The sequence below is a fragment of the Chanodichthys erythropterus genome, chromosome 8 (genome assembly GCF_024489055.1).
Source record: "Chanodichthys erythropterus isolate Z2021 chromosome 8, ASM2448905v1, whole genome shotgun sequence".
NCBI classification, from domain to species: Eukaryota; Metazoa; Chordata; class Actinopteri; order Cypriniformes; family Xenocyprididae; genus Chanodichthys; species Chanodichthys erythropterus.
In genome coordinates, this window is record NC_090228.1 from 39977518 (window position 1) to 40001122 (window position 23605).

Here is a 23605-nt window from a genome sequence, read left to right on the forward strand (position 1 = left end):
GTTTCTCCTGATGATTTTACGAACGATGCTTTTTCTGAGAACGTTTCTCCTGATGATTTTACATCCGAGAACGTTTCTCCCGAAGGCTTTACGTCTGAGAACGTTTCTCCCAATGATTTTACGAACGATGATTTTTCTGAGAACGTTTCTCCCGAAGGCTTTACGTCTGAGAACGTTTCTCCCAATGATTTTACGAACGATGCTTTTTCTGAGAACGTTTCTCCTGATGATTTTACATCCGAGAACGTTTCTCCCGAAGGCTTTACGTCTGAGAACGTTTCTCCCAATGATTTTATGTCTGAGAACGTTTCTATCAATGATTTTACGTCTGAGAACATTTCTCCAGATGATTTTACGTCTGAGAACGTTTCTCCCGATGATTTTACGTCTGAGAACGTTTCTCCCAATGATTTTATGTCTGAGAAATGTTCTCCCGAAGCATTTATTTCTGAGAACATTTTTCCCGATGATTTTACATTTGAGAACGTTTTTCCCCAAGCCTTTAGGTCTGTGAATGTTTCTTCTGATGACTTTACGTCTGAGAACATTTCTCCCAATTATTTTACGTCTGGGAACATTTCCCCCATGCCTTTAGATAATGCATGGCAGTGGTAACAAAATCTATGAGAGTAAAAAAAAAACATGCACTGACAAATCCAAATTAAACCCTGCAGCTCGCGACGACACATTGATGTCCTAAGACATGAAACAATCGGTTTGTGTGAGTTACTTTTTGTAAGAGCAGTTTTACAAATGAAAAGGATACATACAAAGATCTTCTTCACATACCTCAGCTGGATGTAGAAAAAACAATAGGCACGGCTGATGGTTTAAGTTGTACGTGATTCTCTCCTGGGTATATAAAATCATCAGGGAAAAAATTATCGCTGCAGACTCTCAACAACTTTATTGTGTTAATTGGTGTGTTGATATCCAGACGAAGAGCAAACAACCATAACTTCAGGCGAGCAAGCTCAGAAGTTGGAAATATGTGGAAAGTCACCACTCCCAAATGAGTTCGCATGAGAGAATGTAATTTTTTTAGTTTGAACCATCTGGATAAGCGCAAGTAAGTGCCATTTTGATTAGTCATCGTACCTACAATGTTTGTGCACTTTGTAAACAATGAGTGACGTACGCGCGAGAGACCACTTCCGACGCTTGTGTAAACTACACCAGTCGCGTACACACCTCACGCACCGGATGCTGAGCACAAGGCTTTTGGACATGGTGGTGTATTAGAGATAAAAAATTATATAAATACTGTTCGGTTTCTCGCACAAACTGATCGTTTCGCGTCTTAGGACATCAATGTGTCGTCACGAGCCGCAGGGTTTAATTTAGATTTGACTGTGTATGTTTTTTTTGACTCTTATAGATTTTGTTCCCATTGACACACATTATATGACTGACAGATGGCAACAGTTGGATAAACATCAAATTTTCATTTTTGGGTGAACTATCCCTTTTACTTGATCCTTTTATGTCTGAGATATTTGAGATGGATTCTGGTCAACAACAACAAAAAAAAAGACCTGGCAGCAAGTCAAGATTAAGTACAAGAACTTTTTGCAGGCTGGTAAGTGTCTTAATTGGTGAAAAGAAATTTACAAATTAGGTGAATAGTGCCTGCTGACATTTTATTGTCTGTACTGATTTTAGCATTTTAAAAAGGCTCATATTCACACTGAACCATGTCTGTAACACAATGTATTAATCATCACTATTTTTTCTCTCTAAACCTCTGAGCTGACAAGTGATGAAGCAAAATAAAAAAAATAATTTTTAAAGTTGTGTACATAGTTATTGATCCAGTGAAGTAGAACTAGAATTTGGGAAGATAACCACACAGTGTGTGCTACCAATACCAAATAAAATGCATGTACACATGAAAGAGTGACATACATTATCCTTTATTAAAGAATAGGCTAAATCAGAACCAACTGCAATAATATATGTATCCATCAAAACTGCAATATGAACAGCAGTCTTCATAATAACAGTAAAATAACAGTCGGCATAATTAGATGAATGACAGTATATCTAGTATTTTAATGCAGGATAATTAAAATGATGCTACATATTTACAGAAGACCATGGAGTGACTGTAAAACACATTAATTTCCAGTAGGATTGACAGCGGAACTAACCTGTAAATCAGTAGGATTAATATTAGCCTGATTGTTTGCCTGCACTGGAGCAGGCTAGCTGCAAAGAATAAATCTCCATAGTAACTTAATTTAGCTTAATTTAGTCTGCTTTCATGCAACTGAGTCAGGGCTAAATTCAGCCAGGATAACTGGAAAATCACAGCTTAATCCCTTATTAGTAATCAGTGTTCACAGGTGTAGGTCGTTTATAGAAGCCTTATATTAACCCTCAGTTTAAGTGGGAAGGGAAAAAGGAAAATTTGAGTGGAATGAATACTTGTTTTGTTTTTTGGTAATGAAAAGAATTGTGTCTAAGAATATTTAAAAAAGAGAAAATGTTTCAGTACAAAGAAGAAAATGAAAAGTAAGAACTGAGAAAAAAGATCTTTTGTTAGAGGACTGTGTAGTTTGACTATCAGACCAAAAAAAAAAAAAAGTTTTGATTTTTAAGTTACAAACCCAGTGGGCTGAGTTGGGTAATCTCTTCTGAAGTTGAGTTTGAGATTTGGCTCTCTTCCAGTACAAATCCTTCTTTGCATTGACACATTTGCTCTTTAGGGAAGAGCTTGCACCCACTACTTGGCATAACCTGATATTGCTGAGTTCAACATGTTCCTAGGTCAACTTTTGTTGATCCTGGAACAACATTCAAATCAACCAATCAGATTTGAGGGACAAGTTTACAGATTATGTCAAGTTTAGGTTTAAAATCATGAATTGGTGCTTCTACATCACTGTTATTTATCTATCATTTCCCTCTGATTTTTGGGATAACTTATGGGTAGGGTTAGGTTTAGGGGTAGGAATAGGGTTAAGACTAAATTTTAAGACTGGAAAGTTGTTCCAGGATCAACAAAATATGTTGACCCAGGAACGCATTTAACTCAGCAAAACAGGATGTGCCACTACTTGACTGTCACAACCCATCATCAATCCTAACATTGAACAAAGTTAAATGACTTGAAGTTATTTTTCATCTGTCAGATTGTGATGTATACAAAAGACTAATGTTGATTCTTGAAATTGTTATGAGATGGCCCAACTTGAATCGAAGACCTTTTTTGGGCATTCCATCTCTTGCAGTTTTGGAGAAGTATTGGTAGGATGACCTCCTTTCATATAGTTGAGTTAAAGTACATATTTCTTGATCCTTACTGTTGCTTGGTTCTGAAACTTCTGCACTTGATTCAGAGGGGAATTCTAGGAATGCTGATCCTTCTGGTGACCAGTAATTTAAAAGCCAAGAAGGTACTTTAGTATTTTAAAGCCCTTTGATCCTAAAAGTAAGGCATCTTGGCCAACTTTTGAGTCTGGCTCACCCAGTTCTTTGAGTGATTTCAAGACTCAGAGATTAATTAAATTATACATAGATAGAGGTGGATGAAAGGGGTCAAACCAGGAGGCTGATCACAAATTTCAACTGGTTGTAAGAACGTTGGAAATCAAGGCTGAAAAGAAGTCAAGCTTCTGCAGTTATATGTGGTGTGGGAGTGGCCTCCTTCCTAACCACAAAAACATGTCTCCCAAAAGTTGTCTTAACTATGAAAAGGCAGTGGTGAATCCCATTTCCCTAACACAATATAGATCATATATCAATAATGTAGTCCAACTGAAGTGGAACACACTTTCAGTTGCTTAAAAACATATTAATGGTTAAAGTCTGATAACACTGTATTCAACATAAGGCTACAATAATATGTGAACCTCCATGTACATGTTTTAATTTTAGAAAAAAAGTTTGTCTTTTGGATAAAGTCACTAAAAATAAAGCCATAAACACTTTGTGAAACATTTGTCCATGTTACCACATAGCTCTTTGTGGATAATGAAAGTGTTGGTGAAAACAATTTCCAATAAGTGTAGAAAGATCTTTCTGTACCACTTCATATTTTTGTGTTGTATAGTACTGTATCAGCTGATCAGACAGGTCAACGCCCTCCATGTATTCTTTGTAGGAGGTTACAGGTGTAGGACATGGAAATGTCTTTGTCTTCCATGTATCTTGTGCTTTCACCCTTCTCTGCACAGTGTCTCCAGTATAAGCAGAATGAATGGTGGAACAGACTGATACCTCTTGTGTATCCATCCACTACACAAATACAAATATTCATCCTGAATCCATTTGATGGATGCCCTGGCAGATATTTTATATTGAATTATCTTGATTCTGAGGGCAGTCCTTCCTGTTGTCTCTGTAAGTCTCACATGCACCAACCTTTATGGCAAACAAGTCTGTTAGGAGCTTTGGACTTGTTTAGAAATTGTCTGTGTACATACTGTATGGTACACAGAGCCAAAAATGTTCACAGCATCATGGCCTGTGGGGAAAGTTGTTCTTTCCTGTGTACACAGAAAAGTCTACAGCGTATCCATTTGACAAGTCTTCAAGAACAATCAATTTTAAACCCCACCTGGTTGGCTTGACTTTCATGTACTCTGTCATTCCAGTGTATGCTTTGCATGCCACCATTTTTTCATCCACAGCTAAATTTCGTCTAGGATGATAGATAGTTTTGCAAGCATGACGAATAGTGTGCATAAGGGGTTTGACCCTGAACAGACAGTCATGTTCAGCTCAACCCCTCTTTCTGTCATTCTCTTTGTCTGCATCTGGGCTACTCATGTGCACATTCCATGAAATTGTCCAGCATCTGTCCCTTGTCATAACAGTAGCTTGAAAAGCACAGAGAAAATAATCTACCGCCATTGGTCTGTAACAGATCTTCACCATGGCCATGTAAATCAGCAGCACAATGTAGCGGTACATCTCATTGATGCCGAAATCTGTCCGTTTATATTTGCAGCTCTTTGGAGTTGCCTTGGCAGCCTGAGCAATTATGGTTAAAGCACTTTCTGGTAAAAAAGTTTGAGTAGTCTGTGGAACCATGTCAACATCAGTCTGTTTTACCATAACAGTAGAACTGCCTGTTGCTTGCTCTTCAGAACAGGTGCTTGGAAATTTTTATTGTCTCATACAAGTTTGATTCTTACTTGTTTTCACATTCATTTTGTGGGAAAATGACAACCCTGTGGTATTTATGGTGACACATACTACAGGTCCATGGCATCCATTTTGTTCCCCACAGGGAAGATGGAGCAATTTTATAAAATTATATGTGTGAATAGCCTAATATTACGTGCAACAAGTTGCTCCATTGACCATTTCAGTTGATTTGGAATGTCCATCACATGCATATTTTTTGGCAATGGCAACTGCATATCTGGGATTTTGTGGATGTGCAAAACCTCAATACTTGGGCCAATTATATCTGCAGTAAGGTTCTGAGAAGTGAAGTGTTGTACTGGGCATATTTCATTGTGACAAGTGAGCTGAGTCAGTTCAGTGTCATCTGTTGAGATACAGGTTCTTCCATTTGAGATGCTAACTTGATTAATTCAACATATATACAACTTGAAGATGAAAGTATTTCTCATCCACCTTTGAGTTTTTGCATTAACTCTCTGGTATTGTCAGAATTTCTGAGATGGGAATGTCTTTTTCTTTTGTGGAAATTGTTACATTCTAAGTGTAGTCAATCTGACTTAAAGAGGACATGGTTGATTTGTGGGTGTATAGACTGCCATGTGCCCCTGATGATGATGATTTCACGATTGGAGATTTAAGATCACCAAGACCAACAAATGCAAATGCAAACTCCATCATTAATTCATCCAAGTCTTCAACAGATGGAAAAATGTGCTGTAGAACTATCTAGGTGATGGTGGTGTAAGTGTTATTTAAGGTATGACATGGTGCAGGGTATGAGGTTTGATTCCATAGGGCAATAAAAGGGAAGAAAAGTCAATGCTGCAGTGACTATAGAGTCTGTATTTTCTGGCTTTACATTCATCCTTGTATGGAGTACCCTCCACCTGGATGACAGAATGCCAAAGGCACACTCCACAACCATCCTTGCCTGTGACAGTCTGTAATTGAAAGTTCATCTCCATCATGGAATTCTGTTTCCTGGAAATGGTGTCATTAAATACATTTGGAGTGGAAAGGAGAGCTTTAGCGTAAGTTCGCACATTCGCAGTTGATGACCCTGAAGTTCCCCTCCAGCCTGTCTGCTGTTTTTGTTTAATGCATTTTTTGTGTGTAGCATATAATTTCACTAAGATAAAGTCAGGACATTCTGTTTTTGCTTTTAAATCTTGAAATTAACCCTCTATTGCACACGTTTATCACATGAAAAAAAAAATCATTTGGGAACATTTTTATAGATTTTTTTTTTTAGTGAGTCCCACACCTTACAAGTATTGGAATCAGTCAATTTGCTTGTAAAAATATAAATTAGAATCTGAAAAAAAAAAAAAGAAATATACAACCTGGGCTGTCTTTTAAGTGTTGCCGTGTGTTGACTGTTCTAAGATTGTGGGTAAGTGAATGCCACATTTCACTCATAAGTGAGTGAAGTGACATGTGGCCAAGTATGGTGACTCATACTCAGAATTTGTGCTCTGCATTTAACCAATCCAACTGCTGGACCTGAGACTCGAACCCATGACCTTTTGGGTTACAAGTCCGACTCTCTATCCATTAGGCCACGACTGCCCCGTACCTGAGATTGAGCAAAGAAGATAATTGACTCGAACCACTTGACTCCACCAGAAAAATGCAAAATGGGAAACGCCTAAATGCACACTCAGCCACATAACTGTAGAAGATGAAGTAACAGTACATCCTTCTAAATGCAAATTTTATTCTAAGAGATTGTGTACAGGTTTTTGGTCCAATAAGTAATGCCTCAGTCTTATCTGAATTTAATATAAGAAAATTACTGGTCATCCACTATTTAGGCTGCAGTGATCAACAGCCAATCACAGATGCTATTTAGCACTTAAATATCTGATATTCCGATTGTGAAATAAGTGTATGTGAATGTGTTTTATTGTTTGAACACCTTTTATAATGATCGCAGTAATTAAGATTTATGTGCAATGGGTATTGCTATGTTTTTTTACACCACAGTTCAGAGATTCAGAGACCAGCCTAGAATGATCACATGCATCAAAAGGTTAAATAAACAATGGTAAATGATCTAAACCACCTTAATGCTTGTCCCTGAATACCAATGTAATATTGTAGTCGATCTAAGAGTATTTTATGATCTACCTGTATAGTGTCGAACAAAGTAAGATCAAGTAAAACTAGTATTGGGATACAGCCTTGGTCAGAAGCTAAAAGTCATTTGTAATTTTAACAAGCACAGTTTCTGTGCTATGATGACTGAATCCTGACTGAAATTTTTCATGGATATCATTTTTTTTTTTTTTTTTGCCAGAAGGGCTGAATTGGGCCGGCTAGTATTTTTTGTCTAGTATTTTAGACATTAATGGAAAATTTGTAATGGGTCTATAATTTGCTAATTCATTTGGATCTAATTATTTAGCTCTTCCTGTCTTATAGTTGTAAAGCACTGCAATTGTTCTTGAGGGGTGATAATTGAGGCTGAATCATAAAATGCTGGCAAAGGTTGTTCATTTACAATTGTATTTATGATGCTTTTGATTTTCTCAGTGAAGAAATTCATAAAGCCATTACTACTAAACTGTAATGGAATATTTTGTTCAGGTGATGTAAGTTAATTTGTTAATCTAGCCACTGTACTAAATAAGAACCATGGATTTACTTTGATTTAAGTTAACAAAGATGCTCCAGGAATGTGTTTGTGTACTAGAGAAAATGGTGCCCATACTGCTCGTCATTTCCTCAAGTTCAGTTGTGTGTTTGTGAATACTGAGCAGCTTAGACAGATCAGGCAGGTTATTAGTTAATCTATTTATAGTTGTTGGAATAATTGTTCTACCTATTCGATAATGCGGTGCAATATGGCAAATATCAGAAGTATGCAAGGTAGTGGTCATTGCCATTTTTGTTGTAGGATTGGTTCAATGCAATAATTAAATCTAGTGTATTATTAAAACAATGAGTGAGTCTTAATGGCAGAGCATATGCGGCAGCATGGCGCTGCACACTATGGCTGTGTCGCAAGCCTACCAGGCTGATCTGCTGTAGGACTATATCAGGAGGGGCTCTCACACGTTTTTACATCAGATGGACCTACGTTGTTTTTCGCAGTTTGTTTTTACTGTTACATATGCCCAACTGATGGTTCGACGATAGTGGCTAGTTTTGAATGTGTTGTCTGACACCAGGTAGTTTACTGAGTAGTAGGATCTCTGTGAGCCTCCCTTGTGACTACTTTGTTTTAACGGGGTGTGTTTTGTACATGGCTAGGCCAATATTTGAGGACTTCGGATGTGGAGCTCCACCTACTGGTGATGTGAGTTGTTAGGCTTTTTTAACCTCCTTAGGTTGGAACACCTGAATTAAATGTGCTTACTTTATGAAGTGCTTTATGCCTGTGAGGCCCCTGCTTTCTCAAGCATGCTGTATTTATAGCAGTGGTTTTTTAGAGTTGCTAGGCCTGCTCTCAATAGGGTGATATTTTTCTGAGGTCTACACTTCCCCGGAGCTCTGTTTGGAAATTGTGTGTAAGATGTAGGCTCTCTGTGAGCCTCTCTGCAGGATATCCTTCTTTTTTTTTTTTTTTTGGGTACTGTCAGATCTCCTTAGCCTCCTTGGCTAATATGAGTGTTGTCAGGCCTTGTTTCTTGGCCTGTTGTTTCTCGAGGCCTCCGCTCTCTAGAGCTCCACCAGGATAGTATTCGTGGGTTATAGGCTCTCTTTGAGCCTTCTCATCCTGTGTGTGGGACGTTGTTAGGCCTCCTCTCAATGTAGAGAGTTATATTCTAGGCAGTAGGGTAGTATGCTTGTGAGTTACCGTGGGTTCACGCTGCCGCCGCCGACGAGAGCGTCAAAGTGACAGGAAGTCATTCATTTTCAATGTAAGCTGGTGAGCGCAGAAGAGAGTTGAAGTCAGGTCAACTTTATGGTAATGAGCTATGACGCGGTTTGGGGGCAACCAATTGGAATGTAGAGGTCCTCGCTTGAGAGGATTCCGATTGGTTGCCACAACTTATCATTTACTTTGACCCTCCCGCCGGCTGCAGTTTGAACGCACGGTTAGGCTCCAAGAGAGTCTAACTACCAATCATATAACCCTACTTCCTTGCCTTGGCTAGGGGGGAGGCACAGCGAATTAACATGTCTAAACTACACACACAAACACAGCATAAATCATTGTGTATGTTTCATTCCCTTTAACTGTGAATCCAAATGGGATTCATAAATGTAATAACAAAAAAAAGCATCTTGATTTAAAAATTTTGCCCTCACATGACATGCACACAATTTACTAATTCATTCCCTTGTGTCAGGACATAGACAGAGACAGATGGGTAAGTGCACACAGATGTTTACTGACATACAGGCCTGAACACAGGGACAGTCAATTGCAGGTAAGTAGATGAACAAGCACTTTGAAACAGTCACTTAGCTGATGATAAACAGAGTCTGTCTTGCAGGTATGGATATCCGGTGAAGGGCAGAAGACTGAAGACAGAAGACGATGGGGGGAAGACGCAGGTGAGTAACTGGTAAGTAGTCCATGTAAGTATGACAAGACCAGACGCAGAGTGCAGGGAGTGAGTGTCTTTTAAGTGTGTCTGTTGATGAGGTGCAGGTGATCAGAACTCAGGGGATTGTGAACGAGTGGGTGGAGCATGGAGATCTGGTGACAGTGGTGCTGGCTGTTACTCCGGGACAGTACTCCCTCAACTACTGACAACCGGATGGGGCGATGACGACGGGGTCTACCTCGATCCTGGGGAGCAGGGCGATCCAGGTGGTCTGTGTGGAATTGCGTAAGGAGAGAGGGGTCGAGGATGTTGTGACGGTTTACCCTATAGTGTTCCTCTGGGCCGTAGTCCTCCCAGTCAAAGAGGAACTCCAGCTGGGGACCCCGTTGTCGGGAGTCGAGGATCGCCAGCACCCAGTAGATGGCTTCCTCTTCAGTGATGTCGGGAGGAGAAGGTACCACATCGTCATCAGAATCTGTGGATGGAGAAAGCATAGGATCAGTGTGAGGTTTTAATAGGGATATATGAAATGATGGTGAGATACAATACTGTCTTGGGAGGTTGAGCCGGTAAGTGACTTCATTGAGCTGCCTCTGTATGGTGAATGGACCCATGTACTGGGGACTCAGTTTGCAGCAGGGCAGCCGGAGATGGATGTCCCATGTCGAGAGCGATACCTTCTGGCCAGGTTGGTATTGGGAATGCCGAAATGACGGAAGACATGGATCAATGCTTCGGCGGCTTTGAATGCAGTGGAAAGACCCTTGAGGGCTATGAGTTTACAGGCCTTGGAGAATCTGTCCACAACTACTAGCACACAGGTGAAGCCGTTTGAAGAGGGATGGTCGGTCGTGAAGTCTATGCCCAGAGGTGTCCATGGTCTTTGAGGTATAGGCAGTGGTACCAGTTTACCTTCAGAATGTTGGCAATGGCGCAGACTGAGCAACCTCTGATGTAGCGGGAGATATCCTGAGACATGGAGGGCCACCAGTAGTGTTGCCACAGAAGCTAGCGGGTATGTGCACTGCCTGGGTGGCCACAGCCCGGAGAGGAGTGAGCTAAGTCCATGAGGGGCTGACGGTAGACCGATGATACATAGAGGAGCCCCTCAGGACCTCCCGGTGGAGCTGGTTCATGGCGGTTAGCTTCGGAGATACGTTGGTTGATGGACCACTGAATGGGGATTGGTCAGGATCGGGATTATCTGGATCAGGTTGGTACAGTCGGGAGAGAGCATCGGCGTCAGGTGCTGAAAGGGCAACAGATGGTGTGGCAGGCAGATGATTGGCAGCGGGTGAGTTGAGCATACATGTAGAGAAGCGCTGAGCAACACAGATGGTTTTCTGGATCAAATTCTCCAAGCCTATACACAACCATGGGTTGTTTGACATTGTTATACAAGCCCTGTCAGTTATCAGAGCCGTTTCATTCCAACCGCTAGCGGCTGCCAGGGTCTGGAAATGGAGGGCATACATACTCACAGACTCATCATTTTGGCGTAGGTTGAATAGTTGATCGTGTATGGAAAACTCTGAAGAAGGAGGAAGAAGGAGTTAATAGATGCTGTAACTGAAGCGTGGGATTCCAAGAGAGGTTGTGCCCATTGTAGGACTCGTCCGGCGAGCAGTGAGATGACAAAAGCCACCTGGGCTCATTCGGAATGGAATAGTTGAGATTGCACTTCTAGGTAGAGGGAGCATTGTAGAAGAAACCATGACAGAGGTAGCTGGAGAAGCAGCAGCGGGTGCTGGGTGTTGGAGTGCGTGGCAAATATTAGCTGGGACTGTGAAAGTGCTTGTGGCTTGTTGTGGGAGTGAGGATCGTACTGCGTTGACCAATGTGGCGAACGGGTCCGCAGTACGATCCCCGCCTGTGTCCGAGGTGCTCTGCATGAGGTCTGTGACTCCATGACACCTTGATTTAGATGTAGTATGATCTTTTTTTTTTTTTACTATTTCCGTAAAAGATTAAACAAACCACTTTCGGTGTTTTTCGAGTCTGTGAGAAGGTTTAAATTGGAACCTTCGCAAATTATTTATTTTTAATCAGTGATTAATTCATGTGATTTATAACATTTCAAACACTTGGAAATATTAAAAGACTCAAATAAATAAATTTTATCTGTTAAACAGCATCTATATATTCTTTTCACCTGAATTAAGACATTTTAATGACACATTTTTGTAATGAAAAGCAAATAGTTGTAGTTATTAGTCTTTCTTTGGCCTGATGAACCAAGCCCTCCATTAAAGAAAAATCTTTCTGATATTTAAAAAAGAGCAGCACAACAACCAACTCTCTCTTTTTATTACTATAAAAATATTTAAAACATTTTTATATATTATTTTCTTCTTTCATTCCCTGTCAGATTATTAAATTAATGAAATCAAATAATAAAAATAGAGATGTGTTACTGGGTTGAATTGCAATGAATTGTCTGAATTACTTACAACAGGGGTTCCCAACCATATTCTTGGAGGCCCCCCAACACTGCATGGCTGTATCCGAAAACCTAGGCAGCTGACTTGTTGCCTCGATGCCTTAATCAGGCAATGACTTGTAATGCAGCATTTGTGCATGAAGGCACCTCACGAAACTGACTTCAGACAGACTTCTGAGGCAGTGTAACAGTTTAATGATCTACAGCAAAATAGCACAAACTTTGGTGAGAACTAAACAAATATTTAATTACTACAGTAGTAATTTTTCACTAGAAATGACATCAAAAGTGGAAAATGTTTACACACAAACTGACCAGCAAAAGCAAATTTTGGATGCCATCCTTATTTTTTAGCTCAACTGTCACAGAATGGAGCGCACAGGATTGTGGGATATCAAAAGAAAGGGAAGGATACATCTATGCTGCCTTCAAAAATTGATCAGATGAAGGTATCTCAGGAAACAGGAAGTGAAGCTAACATTGGATTCAATTATGCCTTGATGCCTTTCTACCTTAAAATGTGTCATCCAAAGGCAGTATTTTCCATGTCTCCTTAAAGGGGCTATATGTAAGATTTTTACTTTAATAAAGCATAAAAATACCCCGATATGTTTACATATATTTAGGAAAATAGCTAAGTTCATCTACTTGTTTCTCAGAAAAACAATGCTACAGCCAGACATTCTACTTTGAAAATGTGCGTTCCGTGTCGGAATGTCTGTCTTTGTTTTGGTTTGTGTGAAACCGCATGTTGCCAGTTTATCCAATAGTATTTCGACATCACAGTTTGCCAGTTGGCGGAAAACACCGCATATTGCAGCCATGGAAACCAGCAAACAAACTGGGTCAGAGAATCGCAGATTCTATCTGACCTAAAAAGCCTCTGCATCCATCTAAATATCTCTATGAAGGACAGCATATTAAAACAGATAAATCAACTCATCAGCTTACAGTGTTATTGTTGCTGGCAACCCACGTCTTTGAATGAGGGGGCGGGCCAAACAATATTTTGAATTTGGACCGCAGTACCTATTTTGAACACTGGGTGTCATTCCTACATAGAGCCCCTTTAAATCAAAAGCACCTGATTCAGATCATCAGCTCATTAGTAGAGAATCCAAGACCTTAAATGGGTGTGTGAGACAAAGGAGAGATACAAAATATGCAGTGTAGGGGGGGGCCTCCAGGAACCACTGACTTACAATACTATAGAACTGAATACAACATGAAGGCAGAAAGGTGATTGTAACAGTAGATCATGGCTTTAGAAGTGCCAGCATCATGGGTTTGATCTCCAGGGAATGATCTGATCAAATGTTTACACTTTTGATTTGGATATGAATGAGTGTGTCAGGGCCTCAGCACTCCCACTATCTGCAGTGTTTTTTTCACCAGCGTTGCAATGATGAAGTAGCTGAAGTACAGCCGGCTGTAGATCTCAATGTTTATGATAAACAGAGGGAGCAGCGGCCACAGCAGCACATACAGAGATGAGTTTAACACCACTTCTCTCACCTGAAGCCAAAGCGTCTTTAGGAGTGTCCTGAAATCACAACACAAACACAATAAAACCGCTCTAATGTCAGACTTTAAGGCTAAAGGTTTGTTCTGATGTTATTAATCAGAATATCTCTTATGTCCCTGAATGTGTGCGAATCTTCTTGCAGGAAATAGGTGACAACAAAATGCCAGATACAATAGAGATGAAGCCATGAAGCTCATTGCAAGACGATTCAGCATGATTCAGTTCCAAGTTCAGTGCAGGGGTGTACGATACTAACAAATTATATCTCGATATTTTCTGGGATTTTATCTAGAAGATATTTTGCCAAGTGTGTTATTGTGCTGGTACTTTTAACAGCTAACTCAAAGTTTTTGATATTCTTCATAATCTGTGTCCGTCAGTTCACAGCAGAAACAGAAATTCATTTTTTCAATAAGTTTAAATCAACTTTTACCTTTGATGGGCATTTTACCTTTTTTTTTACTATAATTTTTTTGCATCAAATTCTCACATTTAATCAATAAAGTCAGTTGGAATAATACGATAATAAGGCTGTTACTAATCAAATTAAATCTGTCTCAACAAAATCCATCTTTGCAATGCAGAGAGAACACATAAGCTTCATGTGAAGTGTTGTTTAGATATTTATGCAGACTGTTTAATGCAGCTCAGAAGGACATGAATGCACTCAACCTGCAGTTATAAATGCATAAATGTTTTGATGTTTTAAACATAAAACGATGATTACTGTTATTTTGAAACTATTTAAAAAAATGAAATGAAAGTTGAAATATAAAATTAAAACCACTAGTAGATGGCATCATGTCACTGTTAATCACTGAGATTTAACCGATTCATTCAGGAATTAAGCATTTAGGCTTGTTCGAAATGCATCGGCGCTATGCAGACCTATCGGCGTAAAACATCAAAGTACCGCAAGAGAGATTGGATAGCATACGACTCCTTATGCTTTTAAATTGCTCTCGTGGTACTTTGATATCATATGCCTTTCGATCTACACAATGCTGATGCATCTCAAACAAGCCTTTTTGACTGCTTTAATGAGTGAGTCATTGAATCATTCATTCATCCGATTCACTCAAAAGGTATGATTTATTAAGGATCAAAACACTGCTGTGGGTTGCTGTTTGAAACTATTTTCGCTTGCGAAATAGAGCAAAAACAAGTAATATTGCATCTAAAATATAAATAACTGAATATTAACTTCTTGTTATTAAAACTATTGTCTAAAATTATCACATTTGTAATCATGCTGATATTTGGAGAAAAATGGCAGTCTTTGTGTAATATTGATTAAATATTAAACAATATACACCAATCAGGCATAACATTATGATCACCTTCCTAATATTGTGTTGGTCCCGCTTTTGCTGCAAAAAAAGCCCTGATCCGTCGAGGCATGGACTCCACTACACCCCTGAAGATCCTTTAAGGCCTCCATGGACTTGTTTGTTCAGCACATCCCACAAATGCTCACTTGGATTGAGATCTGGGGAATTTGGAGGCCAAGTCAACACCTCAAACTTGTTGTTGTGCTCCTCAAACCATTCCTGAACCATTTTTGCTTTGAGGCAGGAGCATTATCCTGCTGAAAGAGGCCACAGCCAGCAAGGAAAACCATTTCCATGAAAGGGTGTACATGGTCTGCGACAATGCTTAGGTAGGTGGTACGTGTCAAAGTAACATCCACATGGATGGCAGGACCCAAGGTTTCCCAGCAGAACATTGCCTCCGCCAGCTTGCCTTCTTCCTATAGTGCATTCTTGTGCCATGTGATCCCCAGGAAAGTGACACACACGCACCCGGCCATCAACGTGATTCATCAGACCAGACCTTCTTCCATTGCTCCGTGGTTCAGTTCTGATGCTCATGTGTCCACTGTTGGCTCTTTCGGTGGACAGGGGTCAGCATGGGCACCCTGACTGTTCTGCAGCTATGCAGCTCCATATGCAACAAACTGTGTATTCTAACGCCTTTCTATCAGAACCAGCATTAACTTCTTGAGCAGTTTGAGCTACAGTGGCTCACCTGTTAGCTTTGGCTGCCCATGACCCTGTCACTGGTTCACCACTGCTCCTTCCTTTGAGCACTTTTGATAGATACTGACCACTGCAGACTGGGAAAACCCAACTAGTGATGTGACAGTTTGAACCACACACTAACACAATGGTCTCAAACTCAATTCCTGGAGGGCCACAGCTCTCACAGTTTAGCTCAAACCAGCTCCAACTCACACCTGCTTGGAAGTTTCTAGTAATCATGAAGACATTGATTAGGTGGATCAGGTATATTTGATTAGATTGGAGCAAAACTATGCAGAGCTGTGGCATTCCAGGAATTGAGTTTGAGACCACTACACTAACAGGTGCTGTGATGAAGAGATAATCAGGGAGATAATCAGCCTGTCAGTGGTCATGATGATATGCCTGATTGGTATATTTAAAAGATATTTTAATTTTGTGGGTATTCGTACACACTGTTAAAACAACAATTACGATATTATTGTAGATGTTATATATCAGACACACCTAGATCTGTATTCATTCACATCAGAGTCTTTGTGTACCTCATCTCTCCCCCACACAGCGTCCAGTAGAAACAGACGTCCACCATCGTCAGTAATGCTGTGTGAAAGGTGACAACGCCTGCCGTCCAGTAATCAACGCCCAGTGAGTGCCAGGAGAACACAGACAGCAGTTGATAGGGCAACAGGAAGTATAACAGCAGAAACTCCGCCCACTGCTGCCAATCCTGCTGCAGCATAAAGAAAGAGTTGTTTACATGGAGCATTATAATTGGTTTAAAATCCAATCTGAATGAAAATGCTCCACATAAACACCTCAATCAAAATAAATTGTAATCAGTTTGAGAGGGATAAACCTTTCTATAGAAAAAAATTCTGCCATGTAAACGTCATCACGTCAAAATGACAGGGGATGTCAGAATGCACAATGGTGGCGACAAAATCAAACTGGAGTAAAACTGAAATAACACATTTATTAAATACACTGAAGTAACTGAGTATCATTACTACGGACCTTCATCCACACGCTTCTGCTTTTCGGAGGAGGGAGTGGTAGTACCAAAAAGGTCAGCTTCCTGCTCTCGACTTTTCCTCATACCTTCCAGCAGTAATATGCTACAAATTCACGCTGTTGCTTGATTAACCCTCTGGAGTCTGAGGCTGATTTGGGGCCTGGAGAAGTTTTGACATGCCCTGACATTTGTGCTTTTTTCAGTTGTTCATAAACATATTAATGACAAAGGTGTCATTACACTGTATTCAGCACAAACTAGGCTACCATAATATGTGAGGAACATGTATGCACATGTATGTGTTTTTGAAGGAATAACGTTTATGCGTGGTTATTGAAAAAACAAAAAAATTAAGTCACTGAAAGAAGGCCAGAAATATATATTAAATCTGTGTTTACAAGACTTTTGGGTATTGGAGGTTGTAGGCTAGAGTTTTTGCTTCAAAATTATGTAAAAATTATAATGCCTACTTGTTCATATAAAACAATATATTGATTTAGTTTTTGTAAGACACTTTTTGTCAAGAAACACAGTATTTGTGGATGCGTGAATCATCATGAATAATGGGTCATTTACACCTGAGAAGACAAAAGAATCGCATTAAAGAACCTCTAATGGTGCTGCATAATAATGAGGCCTTTCAGTCAGGTAGGATGTGAAAAAAACCCTCTGTAATCATGTCTCAGCTCAATTTAAAATAATGGTATTCTATTATATTCTTTAAAATATAATGTATTTCTGTGATGCAAAGAGTCTGAATATAGGTTTTTAGTTTAAAAGCATGCACATTTGGAGAAATATTGATGGATTCTCATATGTTTATGTCAATTTTCTATACAGATGAGTTATATTTATTCTATATTCATTGTCATCACTATGAGCGCTGGTGTTTTCAATTCATACTTGCAGCCGGAGGGCGCTCTGTGTGCACATTTAGTCCACAAATTATTCTAAAGAAGAAGAGGACATATCAGGAACTAATGGCATGTCTTCCAGAGGTCGCTAACCATGGCTTTTACATACAGATAAACACTTTTCAAGACAATAAATACATGATTGAGATGATGTATGCCTGTATTGACTCATAATTTGCCTCTGAATAGTGCTGGCTCCGTGGCGTGGCCGCATTAGCGGATAATGAGCTGAATCACGGACTTCTGACATGTCTCTTTTCATACAGATTACATAAACACAGAATTTTTGTTTTCGATATGACTTACATGATTTAAAACCTGACATTTCAACGTGTCTTTAGACATAAGTGTAATTTTTTTGTGATTAGTATTCACTAAGTTATAGTTCATTTTCTGAGAACTATCAGATTAAACTTTGTTCAGAGGGAGAGGACTGATCATGCATCATTTTAGTTTTCTTTATTTTGCAAAAGGCACAACATTTTGTTTTTACTCTGAGTGTATACAAATAAAAGAAGATATTCTATAGTTTCAATTGATATATTACTTATGTCTCTATGACAAAAAATGACGGAGTATTTTAAGTCTGTTTTGCTGGCGAGTTTTCAGACCTCAGGGAGTTAAGGGCAACACACGCATAAGAAATAATGGAACTCCATGCTGAGAGGAACAAAAGGTAGCAAACAAGACATACAGTGGGTACGGAAAATATTCAGACCCTCTTAAATTTTTCACTCTTTGTTATATTGCAGCCATTTGTTCACTTTTTTTCCTCAATGTACACACAGCACCCCATATTGACAGAAAAACACAGAATTGTTGACATTTTTGCAGATTTATTAAAAAAGAAAAACTGAAATATCACATTGTCCTAAGTATTCAGACCCCTTTGCTGTGACACTCATATATTTAACTCAGGTGCTGTCCATTTCTTCTGATCATCCTTCAGATGGTTCTACACCTTTATTTGAGTCCAGCTGTGTTTGATTATACTGATTGGACTTGATTAGGAAAGCCACACACCTGTCTATGTAAGACCTTACAGCTCACAGTGCATGTCAGAGCAAATGAGAATCATGAGGTCAAAGGAACTGCCTGAAGAGCTCAGAGACAGAATTGTGGCAAGGCACAGATCTGGCCAAGGTTACAAAAAAATTTCTGCTGCACTTAAGGTTCCAAAGAGCACAGTGGCCTCCATAATCCTTAAATGGAAGACATTTGGGATGACCAGAATCCTTCCTAGAGCTGGCCGCCCGGCCAAACTGAGCTATCGGGGAAGAAGAGCCTTGGTGAGAGAGGTAAAGAAGAACCCAAAGATCACTGTGGCTGAGCTCCAGAGATGCAATCGGGAGATGGGAGAAAGTTGTAGAAAGTCAACCATCACTGCAGCCCTCCACCAGTCGGGCCTTTATGGCAGAGTGGCCTGACGGAAGCCTCTCCTTAGTGCAAGACACATGAAAGCCCATCCTGAAGGACTCCAAGATGGTGAGAAATAAGATTCTCTGGTCTGATGAGTCCAAGATAGAACTTTTTGGCCTTAATTCTAAGCGGTATGTGTGGAGAAAACCAGGCACTGCTCATCACCTGTCCAATATAGTCTCAACAGTGAAGCATGGTGGTGGCAGCATCATGCAGTGGGGGTGTTTTTCAGCTGCACGGATAGGATGACTGGTTGCAATCGAGGGAAAGATGAATGCGGAATGCAAAAACCTTCTCCAGAGTGCTCAGGACCTCAGACTGGGCCGAAGGTTTACCTTCCAACAAGACAGTGACCCTAAGCACACAGCTAAAATAACGAAGGAGTGGCTTAACAACAACTCCGTGACTGTTCTTGAATGGCCCAGCCAGAGCCCTGACTTAAACCCAATTGAGCATCTCTGGAGAGACCTAAAATGGCTGTCCACCAACGTTTACCATCCAACCTGACAGAACTGGAGGAATGGCAGAGGATCCCCAAATCCAGGTGTATAAAACTTGTTGCATCTTTCCCAAAAAGATGGCTGTATTAGATCAAAAGGGTGCTTTTACTAAATACTGAGCAAAAAGTCTGAATACTTAGGACCATGTGATATTTCAGTTTTTCTTTTTTAATAAATCTGCAAAAATGTCAAAAATTCTGTGTTTTTCTGTCAATATGGGGTGCTGTGTGTACATTAATGAGGAGAAAAAATGAACTTAAATGATTTTAGCAAATGGCTGCAATATAACAAAGAGTGAAAAATTTAAGGGGGTCTGAATAGTTTCCGTACCCAGTTTAAGGTAATGTGCGCATATGACCAAGTCATTCCATTTGAAGCGCCGGCACATGTAAACACCATATCGGATTAGATAACGTCTCATGTAAACACTACACCGAATCTTTCAATCAGAATGATTCTAATTGGAATGACACAAAAGTGTATGTCTAAACATGGCTAGTGACGCACCAGTGGCTTCTTGGACGAACAGACGGTTTGAATGAAGGGAAGAAAGGCGTCATCGTAATCAAACAGGTAGAGGTAGAGCAGCGTCAGACGCGGGAAGTTCCTCAGACTAACCAGCAGAAACAGAGTCATCCCTGGATTCGCATCCTATAGACAGACAAAGAGATGATGCTTAACCTTAATCCTACTGTGCCTAATGAATGAAACACACACACGCACACACACACACCTTGTATTCCCAGAATGTCTGTGGCCGTGTGACTCTGGTCTTTTTGAGTCTGTGCAGCTCCTCCAAAATAAATCGTCTGTGAGACCGATTCTCAATCATGAATGGAGCCGCAGACAGATCTTCATTGCTGAGAGCAGACAGTGATCTGAGACAGACACACACATGCAAATGTTACACAAATTCACGCTGTTGCTTGCTTGAGAGCAACACTTTACATAAAAATAGCATGCATAAGAAATAACGGAACTCCATGTTGAAAGGAATAAAAGGCAGCAAACAGGACATAAGCTAATGTGCGCATGTCACATATTACTGCTGCAATTGAGGTTAAACCATGGTCAGAGTTATGTGTTTCACTGACGGCCTGACGCCGATTCTACATGCTGAATTGACCAAAAAAACAACAGAGTCTGACTAGAGCCACCTTGGCCAACACTTGATGACCAACCGTCACGTTTAAATGTTCACTTTTGTTTCATTCCAATTAAAATCATTCTGTTTGAAAGATTTGGTGGACTGATTACATGAGACGTTATGTAATCCGATATGGTGTTGACGTGCCAATTTTCCAATTTATGAAGCAAAGCTAGTGCTTCGTTTGAGCAAAATAATATGATCCAAAGCGCATTCATGGAACTACTTCCGCTCTCAATTCAGCCCTGGATTGTAGGGAAATATTTTTTTAAATAAAGTGCTAAAGTATGTGTTTTTGTGCAAATAAAGTACTCGTGTTACTTCATAAAATTGGTGTTAAAGCACTGGAGTCACATTTACTTTAATGATGTCTTTCCTACTGTGCTGGATCTTGAATGTGTAAGTTGTTTTTGATCTCTATAAAGGGACAGAAAGCTCTTAGATTATCAAAAAGATCTTAATTTGTTTTCTGAAGATGAACAAAGGTCTTACAGGTGTAGAACGACATGCAGGTGAGAAATTAATGACAGAATTTTTGGGCATTTGTGTGTGTGTTACCTGCCATCAATCTGCTCCTGGCGGAATTTTTCTTTATACTGATTGGTCCAAACACCCAGATGCTCCACCCACAGTGTGACATCATTAACGCTCCACCTGTTGAGCGGTTTACTGAGCAGCATCTCATGACTGGGTTTGGCAATGAAGGCGCGATACACCAACACCATCATCTACACACACACACACACACACACTTACTTAGCTATCTTCTACTTGTATTGTTTTTGTATATTGGTAGGTTAGTTTATAAAATGTATAACTAACAGCTTGACAAAGTGAACTCTCTGGAAAAGTTTGCATTGAAACCAATGGAGCTATGATCAACTTAAGGTTACGATGCTTTTGGGAAACGCTACCCTGGTTGGTAAACACCCCTGAACTCCCATTGATCAGTGTTTTGATGATGTTATAGGTGGGTGTGTCTAGGAGGCACTGAACATTTTTTTTCCTCAGGTTGTATGTTAACTCCAGTAAAACTTCACCCACACAGTATAGCGACACTATGTTTAATACTGTAAAGCTGCTGCTTTAAAGCAATCTACTGTGTAAATAAACATGACATGACTAGAGTCTGAGTCTAGAGTCTCAATCTCAGAGCTGATCAGACATATCCACATCACTATGATCGAATGCTTTCTTGTTTCCTGTCATTTTTCTTGTGTGTTTATTTTGTTATTGAGAGGAAAGCACATATTCATCTAAACATCGCTCACAGTAGGTGTACCTAGTTGTTTTGACCTTCTTCTTACCCCAAAGTGAAGAATGAAAAAGAACGTGAGTACATCAGGGCCTTTAAGTGGCACAATCACTCTGTGTGTGTGTGTGTGTGTGTGTGTGTGTGTGTATTAGACTCACAGTCAAGCAGATCAGCACTGTCACAGCTCGATCCTGAATCTCTCTCAGGCTGATCTGCAGTAGGTTCTGGTTCACTGGTTGCGGAGCTGCATGATGCACCGGTCTGTTCCCGTGCCACTGGAACACATGAAGAACAAGGCTGAGCACGGGATTTCTCAGGACGGCCTGCTTCCGTTGGCTCATGTCAGCTGGAAACAGCTTCTCCACCGCATCCCTGACACACACAAACACACTCATTGTATCCTTGTACATCTGATTGAGAATATGAACATTAGACAGTATCTATGACCAAACTTAACTATGTCATTAGAGCGACTGTTAAAACTTTAAAGTTACAGTTGCAAGCACTGAATTCAGTGTATATAATGCATTTTCACTCCTGTAAATAACTGAAGCGTATGTGAACAGAAACAGATCCAGCGCCACATCTCTCACCGGAGGACGATGTTGATTTTGGGAAAGTCCTGCCATGTCGCTCGGCATTCTGTGCAGTCGGTCCGGACGCAAGGAAAAGCGGACATCCACCATCTGGCAAGGCAGTGGCGGCAGAAACTGTGTCCACAGGTCAACGTTGTGGGATCGAAAAACACTTCATAGCAGCAGTGACAGGTAAACTCAGACGCTAACAGATCCGCCATTGACTCTTTAGAGTCACTGAGATCCGACTCTGTGGCGATCTGCATGTTCTGCACACTATGTCACACACATACACACACACACACAATATAACAGCATAGAACACACACATATTCACACATACACACACACTGGTTTGTTTTTGAAATGTGGGGACATTCCATAGGCGTAATGGTTTTTATACTGTACCAACCATATTTTCTATCGCCCTACACTACCCCTAAAGCTACCCATCACAGGAAACTGTGCACATTTTTACTTTCTCACAAAAACTCAGTTTGTATGACTTATAAGCCTTTTATAAAATGGGGACATGGAGTAATGTCCTCATAAGACACCCTCTCCTTTTAATAACTATGTCATTATACAAATTTGTATCCTGATATGTCACAAAAACACACACACACAATATAACAGGACAGAACACAAACACACACACAGAGAAATAACAGCACAGAGAGCCTGCCGTGAGTGATTTCAGGACAGGTTCGTTCATGTCTTACTGTGGTTTCAGCGCTAGCCGTAAGCTCCTCGTCTCTCTTCAGGATCACGTCTGCTCTGCCACTTCATTCATTTTAAACACTTAAATCAGCTGTGAACAGAAGAGAAAGAGAAACCACTTCACTTCAGCATAGCACCTGCCCAATACAAAAACACACGTGACTTTTTTATACTTGCTGGGACTTTCCGTTGATTTTCAAGATTACACAAATTCTGTCACCCAAAACCAGCCCTTAAACTGAAGCCTCACAGAAACACTCCTGCATTTTGTTTCAAACATTAAGTTAAAATATTAAGAGCTTTATTAATGAATTACATGGACAGTTCTGGTTTCATTCATTTCAACCTCAGTATATACTAAACAAAAGTTTTGCTTTCACTTTTAATGTGCTTGGTTTGTAATGTTGTAATGGTTTCCCAGCAGGAACACAACGTCATA

The 23605-nt window shown here is 40.1% G+C and overlaps 1 protein-coding gene across 5 annotated transcripts; it reads right to left on the reverse strand.

Moving 5' to 3' along the window:
- Nucleotides 1-12008: 12008 nt before the first annotated feature.
- LOC137024050 (bifunctional apoptosis regulator-like) lies at nucleotides 12009-23300 on the reverse strand. Of its 5 annotated transcripts, none has more exons than XM_067391205.1 (8): nucleotides 23169-23300; nucleotides 22465-22722; nucleotides 22030-22243; nucleotides 21175-21344; nucleotides 20203-20347; nucleotides 19977-20120; nucleotides 16167-16351; nucleotides 12009-13618 (listed from the first exon to the last, which is right to left on the reverse strand). In XM_067391205.1, exons 2-8 carry the CDS (start codon nucleotides 22710-22712, stop codon nucleotides 13426-13428), a joined length of 1299 nt encoding a protein of 432 aa, XP_067247306.1. In that variant the 5' UTR covers nucleotides 22713-22722; nucleotides 23169-23300; the 3' UTR covers nucleotides 12009-13425. The 5 variants fall into 5 exon arrangements, with proteins under 5 accessions (XP_067247306.1, XP_067247305.1, XP_067247308.1 ...); XM_067391204.1 differs by having other exon boundaries at nucleotides 16167-16354; XM_067391207.1 differs by having other exon boundaries at nucleotides 16167-16354; nucleotides 22030-22146; nucleotides 22465-22581; nucleotides 23169-23290.
- Between the last annotated feature and the right edge of the window lie 305 nt (nucleotides 23301-23605).